Source organism: Oncorhynchus kisutch, linkage group LG15 (assembly GCF_002021735.2).
Source record: "Oncorhynchus kisutch isolate 150728-3 linkage group LG15, Okis_V2, whole genome shotgun sequence".
Classification (NCBI taxonomy): Eukaryota; Metazoa; Chordata; class Actinopteri; order Salmoniformes; family Salmonidae; genus Oncorhynchus; species Oncorhynchus kisutch.
The window spans coordinates 68,742,841-68,768,895 of NC_034188.2; the positions used below are offsets into that span (position 1 = coordinate 68,742,841).

General features: G+C 42.5%; 2 protein-coding genes across 2 annotated transcripts; one reads left to right on the plus strand and one right to left on the minus strand.

Moving 5' to 3' along the window:
- Positions 1-3,411: 3,411 nt before the first annotated feature.
- LOC109905790 (C5a anaphylatoxin chemotactic receptor 1) lies at positions 3,412-7,759 on the plus strand. Its single transcript, XM_020503395.2, has 2 exons — positions 3,412-3,523; positions 6,154-7,759. Exon 2 carries the CDS (start codon positions 6,166-6,168, stop codon positions 7,216-7,218), a length of 1,053 nt encoding a protein of 350 aa, XP_020358984.1. The 5' UTR covers positions 3,412-3,523; positions 6,154-6,165; the 3' UTR covers positions 7,219-7,759.
- Positions 7,760-9,173: 1,414 nt separating this feature from the next.
- Positions 9,174-25,468, minus strand: LOC109904866 (dapper 1-A-like). Its single transcript, XM_020501986.2, has 4 exons — positions 25,023-25,468; positions 20,564-20,696; positions 11,330-11,443; positions 9,174-11,151 (listed from the first exon to the last, which is right to left on the minus strand). The coding sequence occupies exons 1-4, from the start codon at positions 25,251-25,253 to the stop codon at positions 9,680-9,682; spliced, it is 1,950 nt and encodes a 649-aa protein (XP_020357575.2). The 5' UTR covers positions 25,254-25,468; the 3' UTR covers positions 9,174-9,679.
- Positions 25,469-26,055: the final 587 nt, after the last annotated feature.

Below are 26,055 nucleotides of genomic sequence, written 5' to 3' on the forward strand. Positions count from 1 at the left end.
TCTCCTCCTCCATGCTTCACGGTGGGAACCACACATGCAGAGATCATCCGTTCACCTACTCTGCGTCTCACAAAGACACGGTGGTAGGAACCAAAATTCTCAAATTTGGACGAAAGGACAAATTTCCACTGTTCTAATGTCCACTGCTCGTGGTTTTGGCCCAAGCAAGGCTCTTCTTCTTATTGTGTCCTTCCTTGCAGCAATTTGACCATGAAGGCCTGATTCACAGTCTCCTCTGAACAGTTGATGTTGAGATGTGTCTGTTACTTGAACTCTGTGAAGCATTTATTTGGGCTGCAATTTCTGAGGCTGGTAACTCTAATGAACTTATCCTCTGCATCAGAGGTAACTTTGGGTATTCCTTTCCTGTGGCGGTCCTCATGAGAGCCAGTTTCATCATAGCGCTTGATGGTTTTTGCGACTGCACTTTAAGAAACTTTCAAAGTGATTGTAATGTTCTGGATTGACTGACCTTCAAGTATTAAAGTAATGATGGATTGTCATTTCTCTTTGCCTATTTGAGCTGTTCGTGCCATAATATGGACTTGGTCTTTTACCAAATAGGGCCATCTTCTGTATACCACCCCTACCTTGTCACAACTGATTGGCTCAAATGGAAATAAATTCCACAAATTCACTTTTAACAAGGCACACCTGTTTATTAAAATGCATTCCAGGTGACTACCTCATGAAGCTAGTTGAGAGAATGCCAAGAGTGTGCAAAGCTGTCATCAAGGTAAAGGGTGGCTACTTTGAAGAATCTCAAATGTCAAATTGATTTGTTCAACACTTTTGTTCACCACATGATTCCATATGTGTTATTTCATAGTTGATGTCTTCACTATTATTTTACAATGCAGAAAATAGTAAAAATAAAGAAAAACCCTTGAATGAGTAGGTGTGTCCAAGCTTTTGACTGGTACTGTATTTATTTAATTGTTTTAATTATGGGGTTGAAGCCTGGTACTCCACACCACTTTGGACAAAAGAGTTGTCAGCCAGGTTAGCGAATATGGGCACTCCACCCATAAGGGTTAGACCCTTCAAACTCAACTCTGGACCTCGAAGCCAGGTCCACTGCTTTTTTTCATTGTTCCCCTCTAATCACTGACCGATTTAGACCTGGGACACGCTGGGTGCACGTCTAGATTTTTGCCCTAGCACTACACAGCTGATTCAAATATTCAAAGCTTGATAATGGGTTGGTTATTTGAATCAGCTGTGTAGTGTTAGGGCAAAAATCAAGACGTGAACCGGGGGGGGGGGGGGGGGGGGGGGGGGGGGGGCAGGACAGAGTTTGGGAAACGCTGCTATAGACCACTGTTTTATGGACACCCATAGCCTAGTCAGTCGATAGTGGTCGCTATATCTAGTGGTCGCTACATGGTCTAGGATTGATGTGCATTCCCAGTAAATACACTCCGGTCCCCATGGACTGACTCGTACATAAAGCATCCACCATTCAGGCTGCAAAAGACATCACTTTCCTCCTTAACTAGCTTAAATGGCGAAGTGATGGAAAAATATGGAAAAAAACGGGAAAATGTGTGTTAGTTGAACATGCAACATTTTAAACTGCCCGAAAATGGTGGTGGATTTGACCTTTTTTTTCAGGCAGCTCGCCCTTAAAGCTAGTCGGCTTCCTAGGCTAGGGCACACACATGGGTAAACACATGCAAACCCTGAAGGTGCTTGTTGATATCAAAAGGGAACACATCTGTTGTATCTGCTGTTGACAGTTTAATATGTAGATACATCTAGATATTAAACAAATTTGCAGTAAAGGTGCTGTCATCATACTCAACACGTGTGTGTATAGCTTTGGCTTCCCAGCCAATTGTAAATATAAAACAATGTTGTCAACATCTTTTATGCAACAGTACAGTAATAACCATAATGACTTTAACAATAAAATTGTGAAATTCAGATTTAATAGTGTAGTTGGACTATGATTTTATAAGGCTTGATGTGAACATAACAATGATAGTAATAGGTGCTAGCATTAGCAATGTGGCTCTGGGGAAATTCCTTATTTTTTGGGGGATAAGCTATGCACAAGTACTAGGCCACAATATACAGTGCCTTCAGAAAGTATTCAGACCCCTTGATTTTTTCCCACATTTTATTACATTACACTAAAATTGATTTTTTTTAAATTATCCTCAACAATCTACACACAATAACCCATAATGACAAAGCGAAAACAGGTTATTAGAATTTTTTGCAAATGTATTAACAATAAAATACAGAAATACCTTATTTACATAAGTATTCAGACCCTTTGCTATGTTTCTACAACTTGATGGGAGTCCACCTGTGGTAAATTCAAAGGTACCAAAACATTTCTGCAGCATTGAAGGTCTGTTTGGAACCACCAAGACTCTTCCTAGAGCTGGCTGCCCGCCCAGACTGAGCAATCGTGTGAGAAGGGTCTCGGTCAGGGAGGTGACCAAGAACCAGATGGTCACCCTGACAGAGCTGTAGAGATGTGAGAATCTTCCAGAAGGACAACCATCTCTGCAGCACTCTACCAATCAGGCCTTTATGGTAGAGTGGCTAGACGGAAGCCACTCCTCAGTAAAAGGCACATGACAGCCCGCTTGCAGTTTGCCAAAAGGCACCTAAAGTCTCTCAGACCATGAGAAACAAGATCCTCTGGTCTGATGAAACCAAGATTGAACTCTCTGGCCTGAATGCCAAGCGTCACGTCAGACGGAAACCTGGCACCATCCCTACGGTGAAGCATAGTAGTGGCAGCATCATGCTGTGGGGGTGTTTTTCAGCAGCAGGGACTGTGAGACTAGTCAGGATCAAGGCAAAGATGGATGCAGAAAGTTCAGAGAGATCCTGGATGAAAACCCATTCCAGACCTCAGACTGGGATGAAGATTCACCTTCCAACAGGACAACGACCCTAAGCACACAGCCAAGAAAACACAGGGGTGGCTTAGGGACAAGTCTCTGAATGTCCTTGAGTGGCCCAGCCAGAGCCTGGACTTGAACCCGATCGAAGAGACCTGAAAATAGTTGTGCAGCAACGCTCCCCATCCAACCTAACAGAGATTGAGAGGATCTGCAGAGAAGAATTGGAGAATCTCCCCAAATACAAGTGTGCCAAGCTTGTAGTATTATACCCAAAATGACTCGAGGCTGCAATTGCTGTCCAAGGTGCTTCAACAAAGTACTGGGTAAAGGGTCTGAATACTTATGTGATATATACATCTTTTGTATATATATATATATATATATGAATTTTAAAAAGTAAATCAATTTTAGAATAAGGCTGTAAGCTAACAAAATGTGGATAAAGGTCAAGGGGTCTGAATACTTTCCAAAGGCACTGTATCTGCATGTCTATATTTGGTAATGTTTTGACATTTTGACAATTCCTGATCATAGGTTAGGTCATACTTGTCAAGGGGTCTGTGGACAGAAATTGTGCAAAAGAAGAACAGTTCCTGGTTTTAAAGGGTGTGTACAGTCATCAACAAGAGGACGTCCGAGCCATACGTCTGAAATCTAAGGTAAAGGACAACCTTTACTGTCACCTTAACTTTAGTGTTTGGTGATTAGTTATCTGATTCTAATTATTTCATTTTAGAGGTATTGTTCACTTGAATGATGACTTTTAAAAGTCATATTGTTTGGTAAAATTCTGACTGGATTTGTGTCACTTCATAACTAAGCCAGCATGAATGACATGATAATAGTCCTATGGTTATTTATTTTGGTCTGGATATGGACACTTATGGATTCAATCTTTCAAATAAAACAATAGCAGATAGCAATTCATGAAAATAGTATGTAATTATAAACATATAATGCTTACATATGTAAACAATTCTCAATTCCGGGATTCTTGAAAGGTGGGACAATCCTTGTCATGCAGTGAAACTTTATTTTATAGTAATTTGTAATTTTTAATTTTTGCATTATTTGAGCTTAAAAATTAAATTTAGTGGAATTTTATAAGGGGAAAGATTTGCTTTTGGAAATTTCAAAATATTTTCAATATTGTTCATTTCCATGTGGGCTCTATGCCCAGAAATGCCCTTGTCCAGAGCAAAGGATCCCAATTTCAAACTCTCGTAAAAACGAGCAATAATTAATATGAACTGAAAAGGAATGTTATGCAATTTCTTGCTCCTGGTTACCACGCTGCTTGGTCCGGTTGTGGTGGGTGGTTCTGTAACGAATCTCTTCGTCGTCTGAGGAGTAGGAAATATCGGGCCAATATGCAGCGTGGTAAGTGTTGGTCATATTTATTACACTGAACACAGGAAACAAACGAACAAGCGAATAAAGAAAAAACAAAACAGTCCCGAATGGTGAAAAACACTGAAACGGAAAATAACCACCCACAAACAAGAGTGGGAAAACAGGCTACCTAAGTATGGTTCTCAATCAGAGACAACGATTGACAGCTGCCTCTGATTGGGAACCATACCAGGCCAAACACATAGAAATATAAACACAAGAACAAAACATAGAATGCCCACCCCAACTCACGCCCTGACCAACCTAAAATAGAAACATACAAAAGAAACTAAGGTCAGGAAGTGACAGGTTCCTAAAACACGTGTCCGGAGATTTGGGGCTCTATTCAGTATGTGTCACGGAAGTTCAGTATTAAAACGTGATTGAAATATAAAGACAATGTTCTCGCTTTAGCAGAGACTGCGTTTGGTTTAAAAATAAATTACCTTAAAATGTTGTTATGCTACAACGATACAGATGGAATAGAGCCCTTGGTCACCTGTAAAGCCCTTGGTGGCCTGTAAAGTTTTCTACTTTTGATACATTAAACAAATAATATTGAAATTACCATGGTCACACCCATAATCTGTCAACTCCATCTCCCTTATACACTGAACAAAAATATAAACGCAACATGTAAAGTGTTGATCCCATGTTTCATGATTTGAAATAAAAGATCCCAGAAATTTTACATACACACCAAAAGCGTATGACTCTCAAATGTGTTTACATCCCTGTTAGTGAGCATGTATCCCTTTTAATCCATCCACCTGACAGGTGTGGCATATCAATAAACTGATTGAACAGCATGATCATTACACAGGTAAACCTTGTGTTGGGGACAATAACAGGCCACTCTAAAATGTGAAGTTTCGAGGGAGCGTGCAATTGGCATACTGACTGCAGGAATGTCCACCAGAGCTGTTGCCAGAGAATTTGGCAGTACATCCAACCAGGCCTCACAACCGTAGATTATGTGTATGGCGTTGTGTCAGGAAGCGGTTTGCTGATGTCAACGAGTGCCCCATGGTGGTAGTGGGGTTATGATATGGGCAGGCATAAGCTACGGACCACAAACACAATTGCATTTTATCTATGGACATTTTTCTGCACAAAAATTACATGACGAGATCCTGAGGCCCATTGTGAGGCATCTGTGCATATCTGCATTCCTAGTCATGTGAAATCCATAGATTAGGGCCTAATGAATTTATTTAAATTGACGGATTTCCTCATATGAACTGTAACTCAGTAAAATCAATGAAATTATTGCATGTTGCATTTATATTTTTGTTCAGTATAGATTAAGATAGGATATTCATTTTGGTTCAAATATGTTTATTTTAATTAGGTTTTGAAGTCATAAAGCAACTGAGGGAAAACAAACCACTTGAATGAAGAATAATCGTTTTTTTGCGAACTCTGTCAAACATAAACTCGTCTAACGTTACCTCCGTCAGAGTGCTGAAAGATCTGATTGGATGTTTTTATTGGGGATTTACAAATTAAGGATTTTCTATATGTGACAAATAATGTTATAGAACTTTTATTTTTAGGGTGAAAAATATGTATTTTTTAAATGTTTTTGTCAACTCTGTTAGTAGCTTGTCAACAAAATTAAACAAAAATAAGTTTGGAGATTTGTATTACATATTTGAATAATCTAATGTTATCATGAAACTATCAATGCCTTTAAACAGTTTTTGGATAATACATGTAAAAATGAAATGCCTTTTAAGGTGTCTGACAGAGTTTATATACATCCTATGAAAATATATATTTCAAATGTTGTTAATATTTGGATAAGTATTTGTGAAAATTGTAGAGATTGTCCCTTCTATCAAGAATTATATTATAGTAGCTATCAAATGACTGTCTTTTCCTTTCCCCTCAACAGTCACTTCCAATCATGGATGATATGTGCTCGATTCTCACTGAAGAGGAGTTGAGTCTCTACAACATCACTGATTGTGAATTCATCATGCCTGGGGGCCTTGGCCCTGTGCTCGGGCCCCGTCACCTGTCCGCCCTGGTGTTCTATGGCTTGGTCTTCCTGCTGGGTGTCCCGGGCAACGCTCTGGTGGTGTGGGTGACGGGCTTCCGCATGCCGCGCTCCGTCACCTCTCTGTGGTTCCTCAACCTGGCCCTGGCTGACCTGCTGTGCTGCCTGTCCCTGCCCCTCCTCATGGTGCCCCTGACCATGGACCAGCACTGGCCCTTTGGCCCCGTGGCCTGCAAGCTGCTCAAGGGCCTCATCTACCTGATTATGTTCTGTAGCGTGCTGCTGCTGGTACTCATCAGCCTGGACCGCTTTCTGCTGGTCAGCCGGCCCGTGTGGTGCCAGAACTGGAGGAGGCCTCGCAAGGCTGGCTGGGTATGTGTTGGGGTGTGGCTCCTGGCCCTGCTGTGTAGCATCCCCCAGTTTGTCTATGTGAAGGAGGTACAGTTAAGCACCAGTAAGTCAGAGTGCCTGGGATTGTACACTGTAGCCAGCGCCTGGGCTAACACTACAGTACGCTTCCTGGTGGGTTTCGTGCTGCCATTCATCACCATTGTGACTTGTCATTGGGTTGTGTACAGCAGGGCCAGGCAGGGGTCTGGGGTGGGGCCTGGGAGGGTGAGTGAGGCGCGCTCCAGACGCACCTTGAGGGTCATTGTTGCCGTGTCGCTGAGCTTCTTCCTGTGCTGGCTTCCACTGCACATACTGGACTTCCTGGTTCTATCAACCCCCCGGCACTCATCGCACAGCGCCAACGTACAGCTGGTCCACACTCTGGCCCTCTGTCTGGCCTACTGTAACAGCTGCCTCAACCCTCTGCTCTATGTGTGTCTGGGACGAGGCTTTAAGCAGAGTATCAATCGCTCCCTGCGCAATATGTTCAACTTTGCCACAGAGGAGTCGGTAACCAGACAGAGCATGTTCAAGAGCACATCAGAAAGAACCCAGGAGATGAATATGTGAAGTTCTGTGTGTGTGCATGTGTGTTTTTGCGTGTCGGAGGTGGAACTGCGTTAGAGCTGTCAAATCTACAAGCGGCTCCTGGCATTATAACTAAAGTGGACATTGCAAATTTGCTGCATGGAGTCGCATTAAGAGAAATCCCATGCAGCCTTGTTTACAAGTTTTAACACTGGAATGTGAGATGCAATCTACACCTTGATTAGGCTGATAGAAATCCTCATTCATCATTTTAATGATTTTCAACTTAAGCGTAATAACTTTATATATATCCTAACGCAAGGGGGACAGGTGTGGCTTCGTGACAAGGATCAAGAGTAGCTGCTCACCGAATTGACAGCTCCAACGCATTTACACCTCCATAACATCAGCTATGTGTAGATTTTACTTAATTTTCATATTTTGTCATTTTGACAAATATGTCATGTTTTTGCCTTCAGAAAATAAAAAGAACTGTTAATGAGCACACCAGAACATGAATTGTGTTAAACATTTAAATTAAGAAAATAAATACATGTTGAAATAAAATGTTTTATGAAACAAATTTGCTCTTTAAAATGCTTTCATCCCATCATCCCACACCCATGTCGTCTTCCTCTGGCACAACTGTGATAAACTCTCTCTTTCAGATATCATCTGTGGTAATCAGCAGTGCAACTTTCTCAATAAATCACCCCTGCATTTCCCAGAGTTCACTGGAGTGCCACTTGGAAATGGTTTATCATTCACAATCTCTGTGCTCTGTGCTTGCCTAAAGATGAGGGGGTTCAGAAACTCTAATACAGGAACTTTAATACAGTGTTGTGCAACAGAACAGGAAGCCCTGTCCTCTCTGCAATATGTCTCTGCCAGCAATCGCACTTGTGCAATTACAGGCTTTATTCAATCAGATCCGATTTAGCTGACATCCCCATAGCGGTTGTTTTGGAGTGTCGGAGGTGGAACTGTGTCAGAGCGGTTAAATCGACAAGCGACTCCTGGTATTATACCTAAATTGGACATTTACCATATGTAGTAATCAACAGTGCCACTTCCTCAATAAATCACCCCTGCATTCCCTAGAAATACAGTTCACTGGTGCCATTTTGAAATGGTTGTTAACACTTTATTTGGATAGTCCATATGTAGATGCTCTATAGACTATCAGTAACATTTCAACTAACTACTAACCCTAACCTTGATCCTAACCTTTAACATAACCCTTACCCTAACCTTATCCTAACCCTTATTCTAAACCTAATTCTAACCGTAAGCTTAGCAGGCAGTCTGTTGACAGTATGACCATCTGTAGAGCATCTACAGATGGAAAATCCAGACTATCCAAATAAAGTGTGACCAAATTGTTTATCATTCACAAGCTCTGTGCTCTGTGCCCTGTGCTCTGTGCCCTGTGCTCTGTGCTCTGTGCCCTGTGCTCTGTGCTCTGTGCCCTGTGCTCTGTGCCCTGTGCTCTGTGCTCTGTGCCCTGTGCTCTGTGCCCTGTTCTGTGCTCTGTGCCCTGTGCTCTGTGCTTGCCTAAAGATGAGCATTTGGGACATGCATTTGTATGCATTTGGGACATAAAAAAAACGAATAGAAATAAAAAGCTTAAGGCCTGGGTTAGGGTTAGTATACCATGCTCTCAATCATGTACAAAATCTTAGAATGAACATATCTTGGTACATGAAAATATGCAGATGTTCTGAGCAAAGTTTAAAGCAGTTTTACTGATACACCACAGGGGGGTGATGTACACTTTCTGTTATACAACTAGCACACTGAAAGCAGTTTAGGCTGCCAGAGAGAGGCTATGTCTAACAGGCAGCTCAATCCTGATATTTTTGTCATTGATCTTTGATCAATCAGATCAGCTCTGAATAAGATCTAATGTGAAAATTACTGTATTTATGTGTGAGAAATATCCAGCAGGCATTCTGGAGTCCACTATTCTAGGTTGAATACTAGAAAGTGTCAAATGAATCACATGGCCTAAAAGACCACAACATCTTTATTTACAAACTACATTCATACAAACAAGGCCACAGGTAGGTATTTACAGAAATGAGTGTGTTGACCCCTCACTATAGTCACCAACAGGGCCAGTGCTACAGACATGGGCTTCAGGTCCAGGTGGTGGTGGTGCAGCTGAGAGAGACGAGGTAGCGGTTCACTCTCAGGTGTCCATATGTGACATGGCAGTGTTACCATCAGTGGATGACTTTCATAAACAAATGAATGGTTAATGCAGAGTTAATGCACAGTCTGATGGTGAAATGTGGTTTAGCTAGATTATATCATGATACTGATCTTAGGCCAGTTACAGACATCTGAGTTTTTCCTGACGGTAAAATAGCTTTTGGTTTTATGACAATGCTGCACGGACCAGCAGAGGTAGACGTTAAGGTGTGAACTGTAGGTGATGTAGGTTGAACCATCAGACTGTGCAGGATATGGGCAGTAGAAACAATCAGTGACTGACATATTTTCAGACTGTTGTCATGACTTTGAGAGAGCCGGTGCGGAATCGCAGAATCTTCTTCTTCAGGGCATGAGAGGCTTTGATTTTAACAAAGGCCTTGGGCTGCGTGGAGTCCTTTGAGGAGGCCTGAGGTGAGGAGGAAGAGGAGGAAGAGGAGGGGGCCAGACAAGGGGGCAGCTGCTGGGGCCACACCAGCCCCCCCTCATCGGAGTCACTAGAGAGGGAGCTGGAAGCAGGGGAGTACACCTCACTCATGCTGAACTCTGACTCCCCAGGGGCAGCCTGCACATGGCCCTCCTCTCCCCGACACAGAGGTGCTCTCTCCGGGTACTCTGAGAGGCGAGGCTGGGCATGGACCTGAGAGTGGTGGTTGGGGTTTGCATGAGAGCAGGCCTGGGTGTAGCGGACCCTACGAGGTGGGCATCTGTGGGCCTGCTCACCCTGGGTCTCCCCTTCCTCCTGGCTGAGCTCCAGGGTGGAGCACCAGCGTTGCCCCCCAGCGGTGTTGTTGTGCTGGGGGCCTGTGTGTGGACCCTGGCACCTCTGGTGCTGGGGGCGCTCGGCTGTGCTGTACCTGTGCTTAGGGAAAGCCCTCTGCCCCATCAAACTGTTCTCAGACTGGGAGCGGCAGGTCCTGTCGTCAGGCTTCTTGGAGCTCTGTCCCTCCTCATGACTCTTCTTCCCCGTGGCCCTGGCCTTTGAGCTGCTTTGGTCTGGGGACACAAAGGTTTGGCTGGGCTTGGAAGGCTCTGGAGGATAATGTGAGGGGGAGTATTCTAGAGGATCATGTGAGGATAGTACAGGGGCGTGGCATGCCTGCCCAGGAATGTACTGTGCTCTGACAAGGTGTTTATGTGAAGCTGGGGAGTGGGACAGTGGATAGTGCTGGGGGGAATCAGACTCACTACTTAAACAAGGGTCCATTGCTCCACAAGGGGGGTCCAGGGAGGGTGGATGCCCCCCGACCAGTGAGTGAGGTCTGGAGTGAGGGTAGGGTAAAGACAGATAACAGTCCTCCTCCATGGATGGACCCTCTCCCCCCCACGCCTCCCTGTCTAGAGGGTCACACCCCCAGGCCCGCCACTCACGGTCAGGGTAGAGGTCCTGTGGGTCAGGGATGCAGTGCTCAGGGGTGTGAAGAGGGAGTTTCCTTTGCAGGCTGCTCTGCCTGTTAATGCTGGATGAGGAGGAGATGGAGGGGTCAGGCTCCAGGCTGGTACGAGGAATGCAGGGCCGGGGTGAGAACGCGTAGCGATGGATGAGACCCAGGATGTAGCCTTCTACCCTCAGAGCCTGCTGGAAATCCTCCTCAGTGGCCTGGTCCTCCCAACCCTGGGCAGAGTGTGGGTCCCACTGCCAGGGCTCCTCAGCCGTCACCTCCTCAGCGATGCCCTCCAGGGGTGGATAGGGGGCAGAGATGGAGTGGGGCACAGTGGCAGGCTTCATCAGACTCTCACTTGTCAGTTGGAGGGCATCTTCTGTAGATGGAGAGCACAGAGAGAAGTTGTGTTTGTTTTACTACTGATACCAGTACCTAATGCAACTATAATAACAATGTAATAAAGTAAAGACAGCCCATGGTATTGTTGCTATGATACCATGAACCCTATTGGGGTTGAAAGAGAGCTGTTGATAGTGAGAGTGAGCTGAACTCACTCAGAGACTTGGGCCTCTCAGTGCTGCTGTAGCCCCAGTTAGAGGGGGTCTTTGGGAACTCAGAGGGACAGGAATGCCCCTTTGGAGACTGGCCCTCACTCGACTCATAGAACCCTGGGAAACACAGATGATGTCACTCATTAGACCTTGGCTCTTTCAGGCTTTCTCAAACCATATGTTGACAAACTAATTTCTGACGTCTCGGCTCTTTCACAAATCACAGAACCAATAACAGCAGAAAGTAGGGCATACAAACAACATTTGTTCAAACTAATGAAATGTTAAAGTCATTATACATGTACTTCAAAGAAATATAGGGCCACAATTAATGTAAAAAGAGTATACAGAAAATATACAGAACATGAGACAAACACACAAAAAAATTGTGTTACTACATTAAGAAAAATATAAGTACCCCATGCCCCTCTGATGTGGTTCAGGGGTTAAAGTTCTGAGGTCAGACATTGACAGGTGGTAGCATAAGTAGTTGAAAAATAAAAGGAGAGCTGCACACTCTAGGAGCTCGGATGTAATAATTTAATAACCTAATAACCAACGTTTCGACAGACAAGCTGTCTTCATCAGGGTATTATCATGACACAAGGCAAGACCCAGATGCAGACACAGGAGGCAGATGGTTGGAGTCTTACAATATTTGTTAATCCAATAGGGCAAGGCAAGATAATGGTTGTGGACAGGAAAAAGGGTCAAAACCAGTTCAGAGTCCAAAAGGGCAGGCAGAATCAAGGTCAGGGCACGCAGGATGATCAGGCAGGCAGGAAAGTAGTCCAGAGTCAGGCAGGGGCCACACCGGGAAGAGTATCAAAAAGAGAATAGCAAAAGGAGCACGGGAAAACACGCTGGTTGATTTGATTAACATACAAGACGAACTGGCACAGAGAGACAGGAAACACAGGGATAAATACACTGGGAAAAATAAGTGACACTGGAGGGGGTGGAGACAATCACAGGAACAGGTGAAACAGATCAGGGCGTGACAGGTATAATGACAAACACTGCGGGTCACCAAATTATTTTTCAATCTTCAACATAGAAATGCTACCAACATTTTTCTATTGATACATGTTACAAATGATGGAGTCACGCATGATTCACTGAATGATATTTTGAAAGAGGAAGTAAAGTACTTTAAGAATATGTTTTCGTTTCAGTCTCCTCCATCTCCACGAACCGAAGCTAATTGTATGGATTTTTTTTCTATTAATAACGTAAAATGAACATCTGTACAGAAAGACTCATGTGAAGGCCAAATTACAGAGGAGGAACTTCTTGATTCAATTAAAGCCTTTAAGGCTGTGAAAATTCCAGGGCTGGATGGCATACCAGTGGAACTTTTTGGGGATATACTTAGAGGACCATTATTAGCATTTTTTAACCACTCCTATATAAACAGTAGATTATCGGACACACAACAAGAAGGTCTGATTTTATTATTACTGAAACAGGATCCAAGTGGGAAAAAAATGTAGTTAGTCAGCCACCAATTGTGCATGTTCTCCCACTTAAAAAGATGAGAGAGGCCTGTAATTTTCATCATAGGTACACTTCAACTATGACAGACAAAATGAGGAAAAAAAACCAGAAAATCACATTGTAGGATTTTTTATGAATTTATTTGCAAATTACGGTGGAAAATAAGTATTTGGTCACCTACAAACAAGCAAGATTTCTGGCTCTCACAGACCTGGAATTTCTTCTTTAAGAGGCTCCTCTGTCCTCCACTCGTTACCTGTATTAATGGCACCTGTTTGAACTTGTTATCAGTATAAAAGACACCTGTCCAGAACCTCAAACAGTCACACTCCAAACTCCACTATGGCCAAGACCAAAGAGCTGTCAAAGGACACCAGAAACAATATTGTAGACCTGCACCAGGCTGGGAAGACTGAATCTGCAATAGGTAAGCAGCTTGGTTTGAAGAAATCAACTGTGGGAGCAATTATTAGGAAATGGAAGACATACAAGACCACTGATAATCTCCCTCGATTTGGGGCTCCATGCAAGATCTCACCCCGTGGGGTCAAACTGATCACAAAACCGGTGAGCAAAAATCCCAGAACCACACGGGGGGACCTAGTGAATGACCTGCAGAGAGCTGGGACCAAAGTAACAAAGCCTACCATCAGTAACACACTACACCGCCAGGGACTCAAATCCTGCAGTGCCAGACGTGTCCCCCTGCTTAAGCCAGTACATGTCCAGGCCCGTCTGAAGAAGAAGATTGGGAGAATGTCATATGGTCAGATGAAACCAAAATATAACTTTTTGGTAAAAACTCAACTCGTCGTGTTTGGAGGACAAAGAATGCTGAGTTGCATCCAAAGAACACCATACCTACTGTGAAGCATGGGGGTGGAAACATCATGCTTTGGGGCTGTTTTTCCGCAAAGGGACCAGGACGACTGATCCGTGTAAAGGAAAGAATGAATGGGGCCATGTATCGTGAGATTTTGAGTGAAAACCTCCTTCCATCAGCAAGGGCATTGAAGATGAAACGTGACTGGGTCTTTCAGCATGACAATGATCCCAAACACACCGCCCGGGGAAAGAAGGAGTGGCTTCATAAGAAGCATTTCAAGGTCCTGGAGTGGTCTAGCCAGTCTCCAGATCTCAACCCCATAGAAAATCTTTGGAGGGAGTTGAAAGTCTGTGTTGCCCAGCAACAGTCCCAAAACATCACTGCTCTAGAGGAGATCTGCATGGAGGAATGGGCCAAAATACCAGAAACAGTGTGTGAAAACCTTGTGAAGACTTACAGAAAACATTTGACCTCTGTCATTGCCAACAAGGGGAATATAACAAAGTATTGAGATACACTTTTGTTATTGACCAAATACTTATTTTCCACCATAATTTGCAAATAAATTCATTAAAAATCCTACAATGTGATTTTCCGGATTTTCTTTCTCATAGTTGAAGTGTACCTTTGATGAAAATTACAGGCCTCTCTCATCTTTTTAAGTGGGAGAACTTGCACAATTGGTGGCTGACTAAATACTTTTTTGCCCCACTGTATATAAAGATCCAGTCCATTAAAACAATTGGAGGCCTCTTACACTTCAGTGTTTTCATAGCTGATTTTGAAAAGGCTTTTGATAAAGTATGACTGGAGTTTATATATAAATGTCTAGAATATTTACATTTTGGAGAATCTCTTATAAAATGGGTTAAAGTTATGTATAGTAACCCTAGGTGTAAAATAGTAAATAATGGCTACATCTTAGAAAGTTTTAAACTGTCAAGAGGAGTAAAATAAGGTTGTCCACTCTCGGCATATCGAAATGTTAGCTGTTAAAATTAGATCCAACAATAATATTAAGGGATTAGAAATCCGTGGCTTAAAAACTAAGGTGTCATTGTACGCTGATGATTCATGTCTTCTTTTAAAACCATAATTAGAATCCCTCCACAGCCTCATAGAGGATCTAGATACTTTTGCTAACCTCTCTGGTTTTAAACTAAATTATGATAAGTGTACTTACTATATTACGTATTGGATCACAAAAAAACGAAATTTTTACATTACCGTGTAGTTTCCCAATAGAAAGGTCTGACGGAGATGTGGACGTACTCGGTATACAAATCCTGAATAAAGAAATGATCTCACGCCAATACATTTTTATAGAAAGTTAGCAAAAATAGATTATATATTGCTACCATGGAAAGGAAAAGCACCCTGATTAACTCTTTAGTCATATCACATATTTGCTTATGGTTTAGCCTACACCTAGTGACCTGCTTTTTAAATTATATGAACAAAAGATATTCCATTTGATTTGGAACGGCAAACCAGACAAAAATTAAAAGGGCCTATTTATATAACGAATATGAATTCGGAGGGCAGACATGATTAAATATTAAAGCATTAGACCTCTCACTAAAGGCATCAGTCATCCCAAAATGATACTTAAATCTGAAATGGTTCTCTAGTAAACAATTAAGAATGTCTCACTCCATGTTCAAGAATGATCTTTTTCCCTTTATTCAGATTAAAACTGCTCACTTTCGGGTTATTTGAAAACGAAATAATCTCCAAAATATAGTTTAAAAAAACAAGCCTTAGAAAGTTGGTTGCAATTTAATTTGAATCCTCCTGAAAAGACAGAACAAATAATACAACGAATAGTGTGGTTAAAACCTCTCTAGGGTATGTGGGACGTTAGCGTCCCACCTGGCCAACATCCGGTGAAATTGCAGAGTGCCAAATTTAAAATACAGAAATACACATAATAAGCATTCATAAAATATACAAGTGTTATACATCGGCTTAAATATTAACTTCTTGTTAATCCAGCCGCTGTGTCAGATTTCAAAAAGGCTTTACGGTGAAAGCATACCATGCAATTATCTGAGGACAGCACCCCGTGTAAAAAAGCATACAAACATTTAACAGCCAAGTAGAGGAGTCACTAAAGTCAGAAATAGCAATAAAATGTATCGCTTACTTTTGATGATCTTCATATGGTCTCAATCACAAGACTCACAGTTACACAGTAAATGTTTGATTTGTTCGATAAAGTCCCTCTTTATGTCCCAAAAACTCAGTTGTGTTGGCGTGTTTTGTTCAGTAATCCAATGGCTCCAAGGCGGTCACAACAGGCAGATGAATACATACTAAAGGTACCAGTAAAGTGTGTTGAAACATGTCAAACGATGTTTATAATTAATCCTCAGGTTGTTTATTGTCTTTACAATCAATAATATTTCAAATGAACAATCCCGTTTTCAATAGAAAGGAAAAATAACAAACGGCGCACAAATCAGGTCTGCATACTTCCTCTGTCCTCTGACCAAATTGGCTTTTTACTCGTCGTTTTTTAAATTAAAAGCCTGAAACCATGTCTAAAGACTGTTGACATCTAGTGGAAGCCATAGGAATGCAATCTGATTCCTAACCCATTGGATTCTCTTTAGGCATTGAGATGAAAAACAGCCACATGAAAATATGTTTTCTCAGGTTTTCTGCCATATCAGTTCTGTTATACTCACAGACATTATTTTAACAGTTTTGGAAACGTTGGAGTGTTTTCTATCCAAATCTACCAATTACATGCATTACATCCAGCTTCTGGGCCTGAGTAACAGGCAGTTTACTTTGGGCACGCTTTTCATCCGGAGGTGAAAATACTGCCCCCTACCCAAGAGACGTTAAACTCAAATATACTAATTGATTAAAAAAATCGTTTTCCCCCCGATATTAAAAAAAGAAAAAGGTATAATTTTGGTAAATTATATCATAAATAGGACTGGTGGAGTTATGTCACACATGCAGTTATCACAGAAATATGGAAACGCTCTACCCAAAATTACAACCAACTAATTGCAGCATTAACATAAAAATGGAAGAGGCAAGTAGAAGGGGGAAAAAGTAAGGAACTTGTCTGTCAGCCCTGTATTAAAGACCATAAATGGTTAAAGAAAATTGTTATAAATACAAACATATACCAATTTCATTTAAGGACCAAAAATTTGATAGCTGTGCCATATAAATTCCAAAATAGTTTTCGATGTGCTGATTCCATGGCACATGGTTTATGAATTGACACGTAAAACAAAGCCGGATTCAAAACTACGAATTTCTCAATTTAAATTTTTATACAAAATTCTTGCAACCAATAGAATGTTATATATATGGGGGATACAATCCTCCCAGCGCTGCAGATTTTGCTGCGAGGAGGCAGAGTCATTAGATCATTTATTTTGGTACTGTCCATATGCAGCTCGTTTTTGGTCACAGATCCAGGAATAGCTGAAGAATTGCAACATTTACCTAGAACTAATGCTGCAGACAGCAATACTGGGTGATGTGAAAAGTTATAGTCAATCTATCAATACTATAATTATTATTTTAGCAATGTTTTATCTTTAATCTACAATCTGTATATCTACAAAATGTATATAAGTTCAGACATTTTGTGAAACAGCACAGTTACAAATAGAACATCAGAAATAGAGGAAGGACTAAAAACAAACAAAATGTAACTATTGAAAAATAGATTGTGTCTGTAAAATGTGTATAATATGTATAAACTGAAGGTAGAATCTTAAGTGTTATTGTTTATTAGTTTACTCCAATTGGGTGAGGGGTGGTAGGGTTTGCAGGGAATAATAAGGGTATATTTAAAAAAAAGTGTATGTATATATATATATATATATATATATATATATATATATGTATGAATGTTTATGTTTATGTATATATAGTATGCATGTTTATGGATATATATATTACCCAAAACATATATGGGGGATTGGAAATGAGGCATTAAATTGATGGAAGCAACAATCTGCAATATTAAAGATGATCCAACCCTTAAAAAAAACATAATAATTTAAAAAAGATTACAAATTTTATTTTTTTTCTAAACACTGTGGGTTACTACTTTATATAGTGTCAAAGAACACACAGGTGTCTGAAATCATGGCTGGGTGTGGCTTGATATCATTTTTAATTTACAGATATAAATAGAACACATAAAAACATGAATGGATAGCATACAATCATAGATACAGTTTGGCTACATATGCCTACAAACATTAAACAATAAATTGTTTTAACAATAAATTGTCAAGGTCACCCCCTCACCTAGGGAGGATGCCGGGTTCCATGCGGATATAACGTAGGAACGAAACAGAGTGGTTTGCTTCCAAAAAGTGGGCTGCTACTGGGTACAGTACGTTGAGTTCTTGCACCTACTGGTGCTACTATGCGCTTCGTTTTACCCACATAATTTTTACCACAAGGACAAGTCAGAAGATAAATAACTGCCTTAGTGGAGCATGTGATAACACCTTTGATTGGGATCTGTTTTCCTGTTTGGGGGTGTTTGAAGGATCTACATTTGTAAGTGCCATTACATTGAGCACAGCCATTACAGTTGTAGTTTCCATCCGGTAGAGGTGCAAATAGATGTTGTGGAAGATTTCTGCCCCGCAAGAATACTATCAAGGGAGCGTCCAAAGACACAATACCGATACTGACAACGGATCTTAGAATGTGTCAATGTTTGTGAACGATTCTCTTAATTTGTTCAGAGCACTTTGAATATTAGTAAGAACGTAAGAATGCTTCTTTCGTGAGACTGTCCTTGAAAGAGATCATATCTCGATTTGTTTTGGGATTTTCTCAATGACAGTATTAATCTGACCCTTTTTGTACACCCTTTCCTTTAATTTTCTTTGCATCTCAGCCATATTTGATTCGACAGAATTGGCTAAAGGGGAAAACTGTTTTCAAGGGAAACTGGGGACAGCTAAATGCCCTCAACAAACTGTATCTATGATTGTACGCTATCCATTCATGTTTTATATGTTGTATTTATATATGTAAATTAACCAATGATATCAAGCCACACCTGGCCATAATTACACACACCTGTGTGTATCCTTTGAAACTATATAAACTAGTGACCCACTGTGTTTGTCATTATAAACTGGGTGGTTTGAGCAGTGAATGTTGATTGGCTGACAGCCGTGGTATATCAGACCATATACCACAGGTATGACTAATAATTTATTTTTACTGCTCTAATTACGTTGGTTACCAGTGTATAATAGCAATAAGGCACCTCAGGAGTTTGTGATACAGTATATGGCCAATATACCAAATCAATCAATATACCAACCATATCAAATCAAATTGTATTGGTCACATGCACATGGTTAGCAGATGTTAATGCGAATGTAGCGAAAAGCTAGTGCTTCTAATTCCGACAGTGCGGCAGTGCGGCTCTCACAGTCCTGTTAGTTTTTCTTTAAGAAGCCCTCCTGTTCTCCACTCATTACCTGTATTAACTGCACCTGTTTGAACTCGTCACCTGTATAAAAGACACCTGTCCACACACTCAATCAAACAGACTCCAACCTCTCTACAATGGCCAAGACCAGAGAGCTGTGTAAGGACATCAGAGATAAAATTGTAGACCTGCACAAGGCTGGGATGGGCTACAGGACAATAGGCAAGCAGCTTGGTGAGAAGGCAACAACTGTTGGCGCAATTATTAGAAAATGTAAGAAGTTCAAGATGACGGTCAATCACCCTCGGTCTGGGGCTCCATGCAAGATCTCACCTCGTGGGGCATCAATGATCATGAGGAAGGTGAGGGATCAGCTCAGAACTACACGGCAGGACCTGGTCAATGATCTGAAGAGAGCTGGGACCACAGTCTCAAAGAAAACCATTAGTAACACACTATGCCGTCATGGATTAAAATCCTGCAGCGCACGCAAGGTCCCCCTGCTCAAGCCAGGGCAAGTCCAGGCCCGTCTAAAGTTTGCCAATGACCATCTGGATGATCCAGAGGAGGAATGGGAGAAAATCATGTGTTCGGATGAGACAAAAATAGAGCTTTTTGGTCTAAACTCCACTCGCCGTGTTTGGAGGAAGAAGAAGGATGAGTACAACCCCAAGACCACCATCCCAACCGTGAAGCATGGAGGTGGAAACATCATTCTTTGGGGATGCTTTTCTGCAAAGGGGACAGGACGATTGCACTGTATTGAGGGGAGGATGGATGGGGCCATGTATCACGAGATCTTGGCCAACAACCTCCTTCCCTCAGTAAGAGTGTTGAAGATGGATCGTGGCTGGGTCTTCCAGCATGACAATGACCCGAAACACACAGCCAGGGCAACTAAGGAGTGGCTCCGTAAGAAGCATCTCAAGGTCTTGGAGTGGCCTAGCCAGTCTCCAGACCTGAATCCAATAGAAAATCTTTGGAGGGAGCTGAAAGTCCGTATTGCCCAACGACAGCCCTGAAACCTGAAGGATCTGGTGAAGGTCTGTATGGAGGAGTGGGCCAAAATCCCTGCTGCAGTGTGTGCAAACCTGGTCAAGAACTACAGGAAACGTATGATCTCTGTAATTGCAAACAAAGGTTTCTGTACCAAATATTAAGTTCTGCTTTTCGTCAGTGTATCAAATACTTGTTCTCCCCACTGTATATGGATGAGCGGCTAAGAACTGTGCCTAAGAACAGCCCTTAGCTGTGGTATATTGGCCATATACCACACCTCGTCGGGCCTTATTGCTTAATTGTACCGTGATGAAGACAGCTTGTCTATCGAAACATTAGTTATTAGGTTATGAAATTATTGCATCTGAGCTCCTAGAGTGTGCGGCTCTCCTGTCCCTTTTCAAATATTCTACTCTGCTAGCAAGCATCTTGCCTAAACAGGTGTGCATTTATTTTGCCTCCAGGTTGCATGGAGTACCTGAGCTGGGCCGACTGTCCATCGTGTCACCTTGGGTCCCCTCATAGGTGACATCATCTGTATCCACTCTCAGCTCACAAACCTGCTGTTCCAGTGCCAGCATTAGCCCCCAGGGGGAGCTCTGGAGTGCCCTCTGAAACAGACCAACACGCTGGCATGATAACACATACACTAGACATACATATTTATAAATCAATGTGAATTATGACCAAGTGTAGTAATTTTTCATACATTTACCTGGATGACCAAAACACACCATTAACCTTAAACAAATAACCGTATACAGAATGTTTTATCCACACCTTTGGATAGTGGTCGTAGTATAGGCCTATACATATCAGTGTGCATGGCTGCATGCATGCTACTATAGCCCAATCCCAGTTATGTAAGATACCTGAGGATGCAGCCAGCTGGAACATGAATAATTCACTGTAGTGGGAACTGTGTCGAGATGTTATTTTTGTGGATGCACATGCAGCAGGACACACACATCTCATACACCAGGGGGTTGTTTAATCAGCCAGGCAATTTCAGGTCATCTGAGTACTCACAGTCAACACACACTATGCATGGCCTCCCCAGCACGCACACGCACACACTTCAATTGGCCTGTTCTGACTTTTGCTACATTAAATTATGTAATTAACAGATGTCAGCAAAATGATGTGACACTACATTACAGAGTCTTGGGGATGGAGAGGCTGTTAGACAACTGACAGGAGACGCTTCACTGTAGAGTGTGTGTTTGTGTGTGTGTGTCTGAGTGTGTGTGTCTGAGTGTGTAGTGTTTCTGAGTGTGTGTGTGTGTGTGTTGGGGGGGGGGGCTTACTTAAAAAAGGATGTAGCTGTACACTGCTGGGATGCAAATTATTAATTGAAAGTTACCAAGGTTTCAGCAGTGTGGCGGGGAGGGGAAATTATTCCTTGAATTAAATGAGCATACACTTTGTGGAGCGTGCAGTGACAGATGAATGAAAAATACAGCCTGCCATTTTGGCATTACAAGGAGCCAACCTTCACATGAGCCAAACCAGCATCATACCAATGAAAGCTAACATAATGAGCTAGAGAGTATAAAACCCTCCACATACTGTAGATCTCAACTTTCCTATTCATATCGACACGGAGTAAAAAAACAACAAGCAGCACCATATCTGGTCATCAGGATGGCTGTTTTTTTGGTCACTCAGCAGCGCTGGAATAATTGCTGGGATTCTGGGTGCTTAGAATAGTTCAGTTTGATAGCGGCGCTGTGTTTATGAACAGGCAAAAGACCCAAGCCAGGCTGTCCGCCTAAGCATTCATTGTGCAATAAAACCTATTGGAGAGATGTTTTCTGCCACTAAACTAATATCAAATACAAAACCATTGTATTATGGTGGTTCCTAATAGGAGAGTGGAAGAGATCTCTAGGTTTTTATATCTACCTGAGTCCGAACAAAATAAATAATACGAGGAAGGAAGGAAAGAGAGAGAGAGAGGAAAAGAGAGAGGAAAAGAGAGAGGAAAAGAGAGAGGAAAAGAGAGAGGAAAACAGTGTATTGGAAATCAATTTATCCGTGACACACTTTCACAAAATGGATCATTAGGCCTAGGTCCTCTGGCAAGCTATCCTCACACGGATAGAACTATCAGACACTGTGAAAGGCTGGCTTATTAAAACGTAATGACACAGAACACAAACAAAGCTTTGAGGACACACAAACAAACATACAGTCAACATACTGCTGACTTCCAGAGTGTGTAGCTCTGGAGGGATCTCAAGCGGGCTCCCTTTCATGCCATAACTTTGATTCTGCTGCATTATTAATTGACGCCTCCTGGCTCCCAGATCTCATTCCGCACACTGCCTGTCATCATTACTATTTGACTGCCTCCTGTGCTCTCTCCGTTAGAGAGGGGGATGGGAATGGGAGCAGCCAGGCAGCTTTGTGGCAGAGAGCCGGGGAGCCATGGAATCAGGAACACAGCCCCACTATAATTAAAGCAATGTTGTGACTGGCACCAAAGGGAGAGGACTGTGGGAGGCCGGAAACCACTGCTATACAATACCACCCTGGCCCCCACTACTCCACCGCTTGACTAAGCCACCGTTCACACACAGACACACGTACGCGCACACACACATGCATGCATGCACACACACCATGTTTACATAACAGACGTGAATGGGGCATGCAGGCTGCACACTCTGGCCTCAGTGGCCTGCCTCCTCAGCAGGGACAACTGGCTCTGAATGGACTCTATCCAGCTTGACTTCCCAATCAGTCAGTCAGTGCTCAGGTGACACATCTGCTAAGAGCCTCCAGCTCAGGGGGAAGCTAGGCTAATGAAGAAGGGGGATGTTACGAGAACAAAGCCCTAGGCCCAGGCAGCTCTCACCCACCCAGACATCAGTCACTCACCGCTGAGAGGGGTAGTCTCGCGAATGATGTTGCCCTCTATGGAAGACACATGGGCACAGGATGTCATAGACATGCCAAAATCACCACAAACTGAGGCCAAGCACATACATCAATAGAGACACAGAAGCACACACACATATGCACATGCCCATTCAGTGAATATGAACACACACAAAGGCTAGCTAATGATTGAGATCTTCAAACACACACAGCAGGGTGTCTCAGAGTGGGGTCAATGTCTTGTGCTTTACCAGCTGCTGTCTGGCATGGCATGGCTGTCAGCAACTTCACACTGGGTCATTATAAACAGGACAGGTGGCCCTGGGGCCAGAGCCCCTGCCAAGGGCACTGTCGTCGTCGTCGTCCCCCAGTAGAGGGCAGCATGGGTCAGTTGCTTCTGTGTGAACTTAAAGCCTCCACACAACATTGACTCTCTACATGCAATATGAGATTGGGTCCAGTGGTGAACATGGATAAGTGATGTTTGGGTTGGGTAGATGAGCTGAATAGAGGTGGTTCAATTAGACCTTGATGTCAGATTATTCTCCAACCAATACTCCCCAAGGAATTTTCTGTGTAATTACTTGCATGCTTGGATAGACAATGTAGTTACTATCCATCGATCCAAATGACAGATCCCTCTAATGGACCGACCAGAATGACTTGATGAAATGCGCACTGCACATTGTGAGAAAATATGCAGCATTTAGGGGTACTCAGTCACTCCACGCACAGTCTAAGAAATAGTCTTTACCATCCCATTCGAAGCAGAGACAGTTTGCTCTACGTTGACATCTCATTGGTGATCTGTTTCAGTTGTGTTTTTAAAGTTGCGGCATGATTCCCCTGTCTGCGCACCGAGGCCCTTGGGTTCATTAGTATTCTGCTCCATATGCGCCCATTGTTTGGGCCGCGGCCGAGGAGAGGAACGCGGGGGAGGCTGGAGGAGAGGAAGGTGGCTGATTTAATTGCTTTCACCCTCTTTTATATGAGCTTTCTATTGAAGACAGTGGGACGTGTGCGAGTCGAGGGTGTAGTGTAGTCTGAAGGCTGCTAAACCTGCGTGTATTTTAGAGGATAGAGGGAGAAAGTTGGGCAAAAGGAGAAAATTGTGACATCCCATTCATTCCAAAGAAAATATGTATTATTTGAAGAGGTTTTAGTTTTTACAGAAGCCTATTAGCTCTATAATAGGCTAATGCTATGCGTGTGTAATTAGTTGCCGTCATGGATAGCTAGAGATATTTTTATTATTATTTGGGATGACATCGGTTGGATGGCCGGATTCTCTATACGCGTGGTGATAGCCTACTCATTTGAGTGGTGGGACACGGATAACGCCCATTTCTGGCAGCATAATCATAGGCTAGTTCCCATAAGGACGTCGAAAATCTCCACATGCGAAAGAAACGTGCCTCATAACTTATATGTACATTATATATGATGCTATGCTATTAATATCACATAAAGACATAGGCCTGTCAACATCGATTTAATAGAAATCTAACTGTTCATATAGTCCATCATCTCCCGTTATAGACGAATTTGAAAAAGAAAAGTCAAGGAATTAATTGGTATAAACACTTGCTAAGTAAAATACCACATACATGTAGGGCCATGCAGGGAACAATGGGCAATTAAACGGTGGACCGCTCCACCCCCCATTTCGTTGCTCCAAGGTTTAAAGCTGCGCCCGAAGGATGGGAACGATTAGATCCTTTCAGATGGGGATACCATTAATCAAGTTAAGTAACTTGCAGATAAGTGTCGTCGCTTACCAATAGGCGCACACCACCAATGCATTGTCCACTAACGGCAAAAAAATAAGTCGTATTTTATATAGGCTATGTAATACGCTACATAGCCTATATAAAATACGACTTTTTTTTAAACCGGTAGTCGACAAAGCATTGGTGGTGGGTGTTAATCGCGGTGGCGACCGACCACCCTGGGCAAATAACCATTCTGCGCACTACAACGATGTTTCCACGAAGTATATTTGCCACAAAAAAAGCAACAATGTCTAAACTACCTCCATCTCTCTAACTTCTTACCAGCTGACGTCTCAATGTCAAGTTTTCTTGCCCCCAGCTGCTGAAACCCGATAGCTCGTTCCTTATGGAATTTTCGAGCATGGGCTCCCCCAGAGCCAGAGCACCAAGGACCAGGCACTCCTGCCTCTGCTTGCTGAGCTCCAGCTCACCGAGTCCGGCCAGACTGGCCTCCAGGCGCTCCTTATTCCGACTGCGCTCCGCAGTCATTGGGAAATTAAAGGCATGATACATGGTTCCAAATCCTCTTCCAATGGTTTGATAGAAAAACCTGAATTACTTTCAATATTTATTTTACAAAAAGGTTTTTAACTCCACTCCGTATCTTACATGTTTTTTAACCCCGGTGTTGCATCCAATTTTGTTCTTCATCGCACATGTGGATATCCATTCTGCTTTCTTTGCATTCGGCTATAGTGATGGTTGCCTATTTGCAGCAAGGTGACTGTGGGCTAAACCTTTTCTATTTCGCAGCTGCCAGACGTAGAATGGTGTGCTCCGCCCTTCTTCACACCCTATTGGCTCATATATAACAGTGATGATTAAAACCGGGACGGCATCCACCTCTTGCAATCATGCCTCAACTGTCATGGGATGAAAAAATGCCGTGTGTCTTGATGGGTTGGCTATAGCCCATTCCCTATGTATGTTCTCACTACTTTTAAGCACTACACATCTACCCCAGCCATGCACACTCGAATATTGTGGGTTGAGGCTGGCTGGATATCTGGTTATCCTATCGATAGAGAAAAACTGATGATGCACTACCCAATTTTGAAATTGCACCTTGTGCTTTCTACTATTACAAATTTCAAGAATAATTTGAAAGCCGGACTGAGTTCCTTAAAATGATTATTATTATGCTTTATTTAATTGGATTAGGACCCCTGTGCCTTGCCTGCCGACCCTTCACGCCCCATCACTGTTTGGGAACCACTGGTATAATGTAATGTATTCTGCTCTATTCTACTGAGCTCTGTTGTGCTGTACTGTACTGTCCAAACTTGTGAAACATACGTAGATGCATTTAATTGGT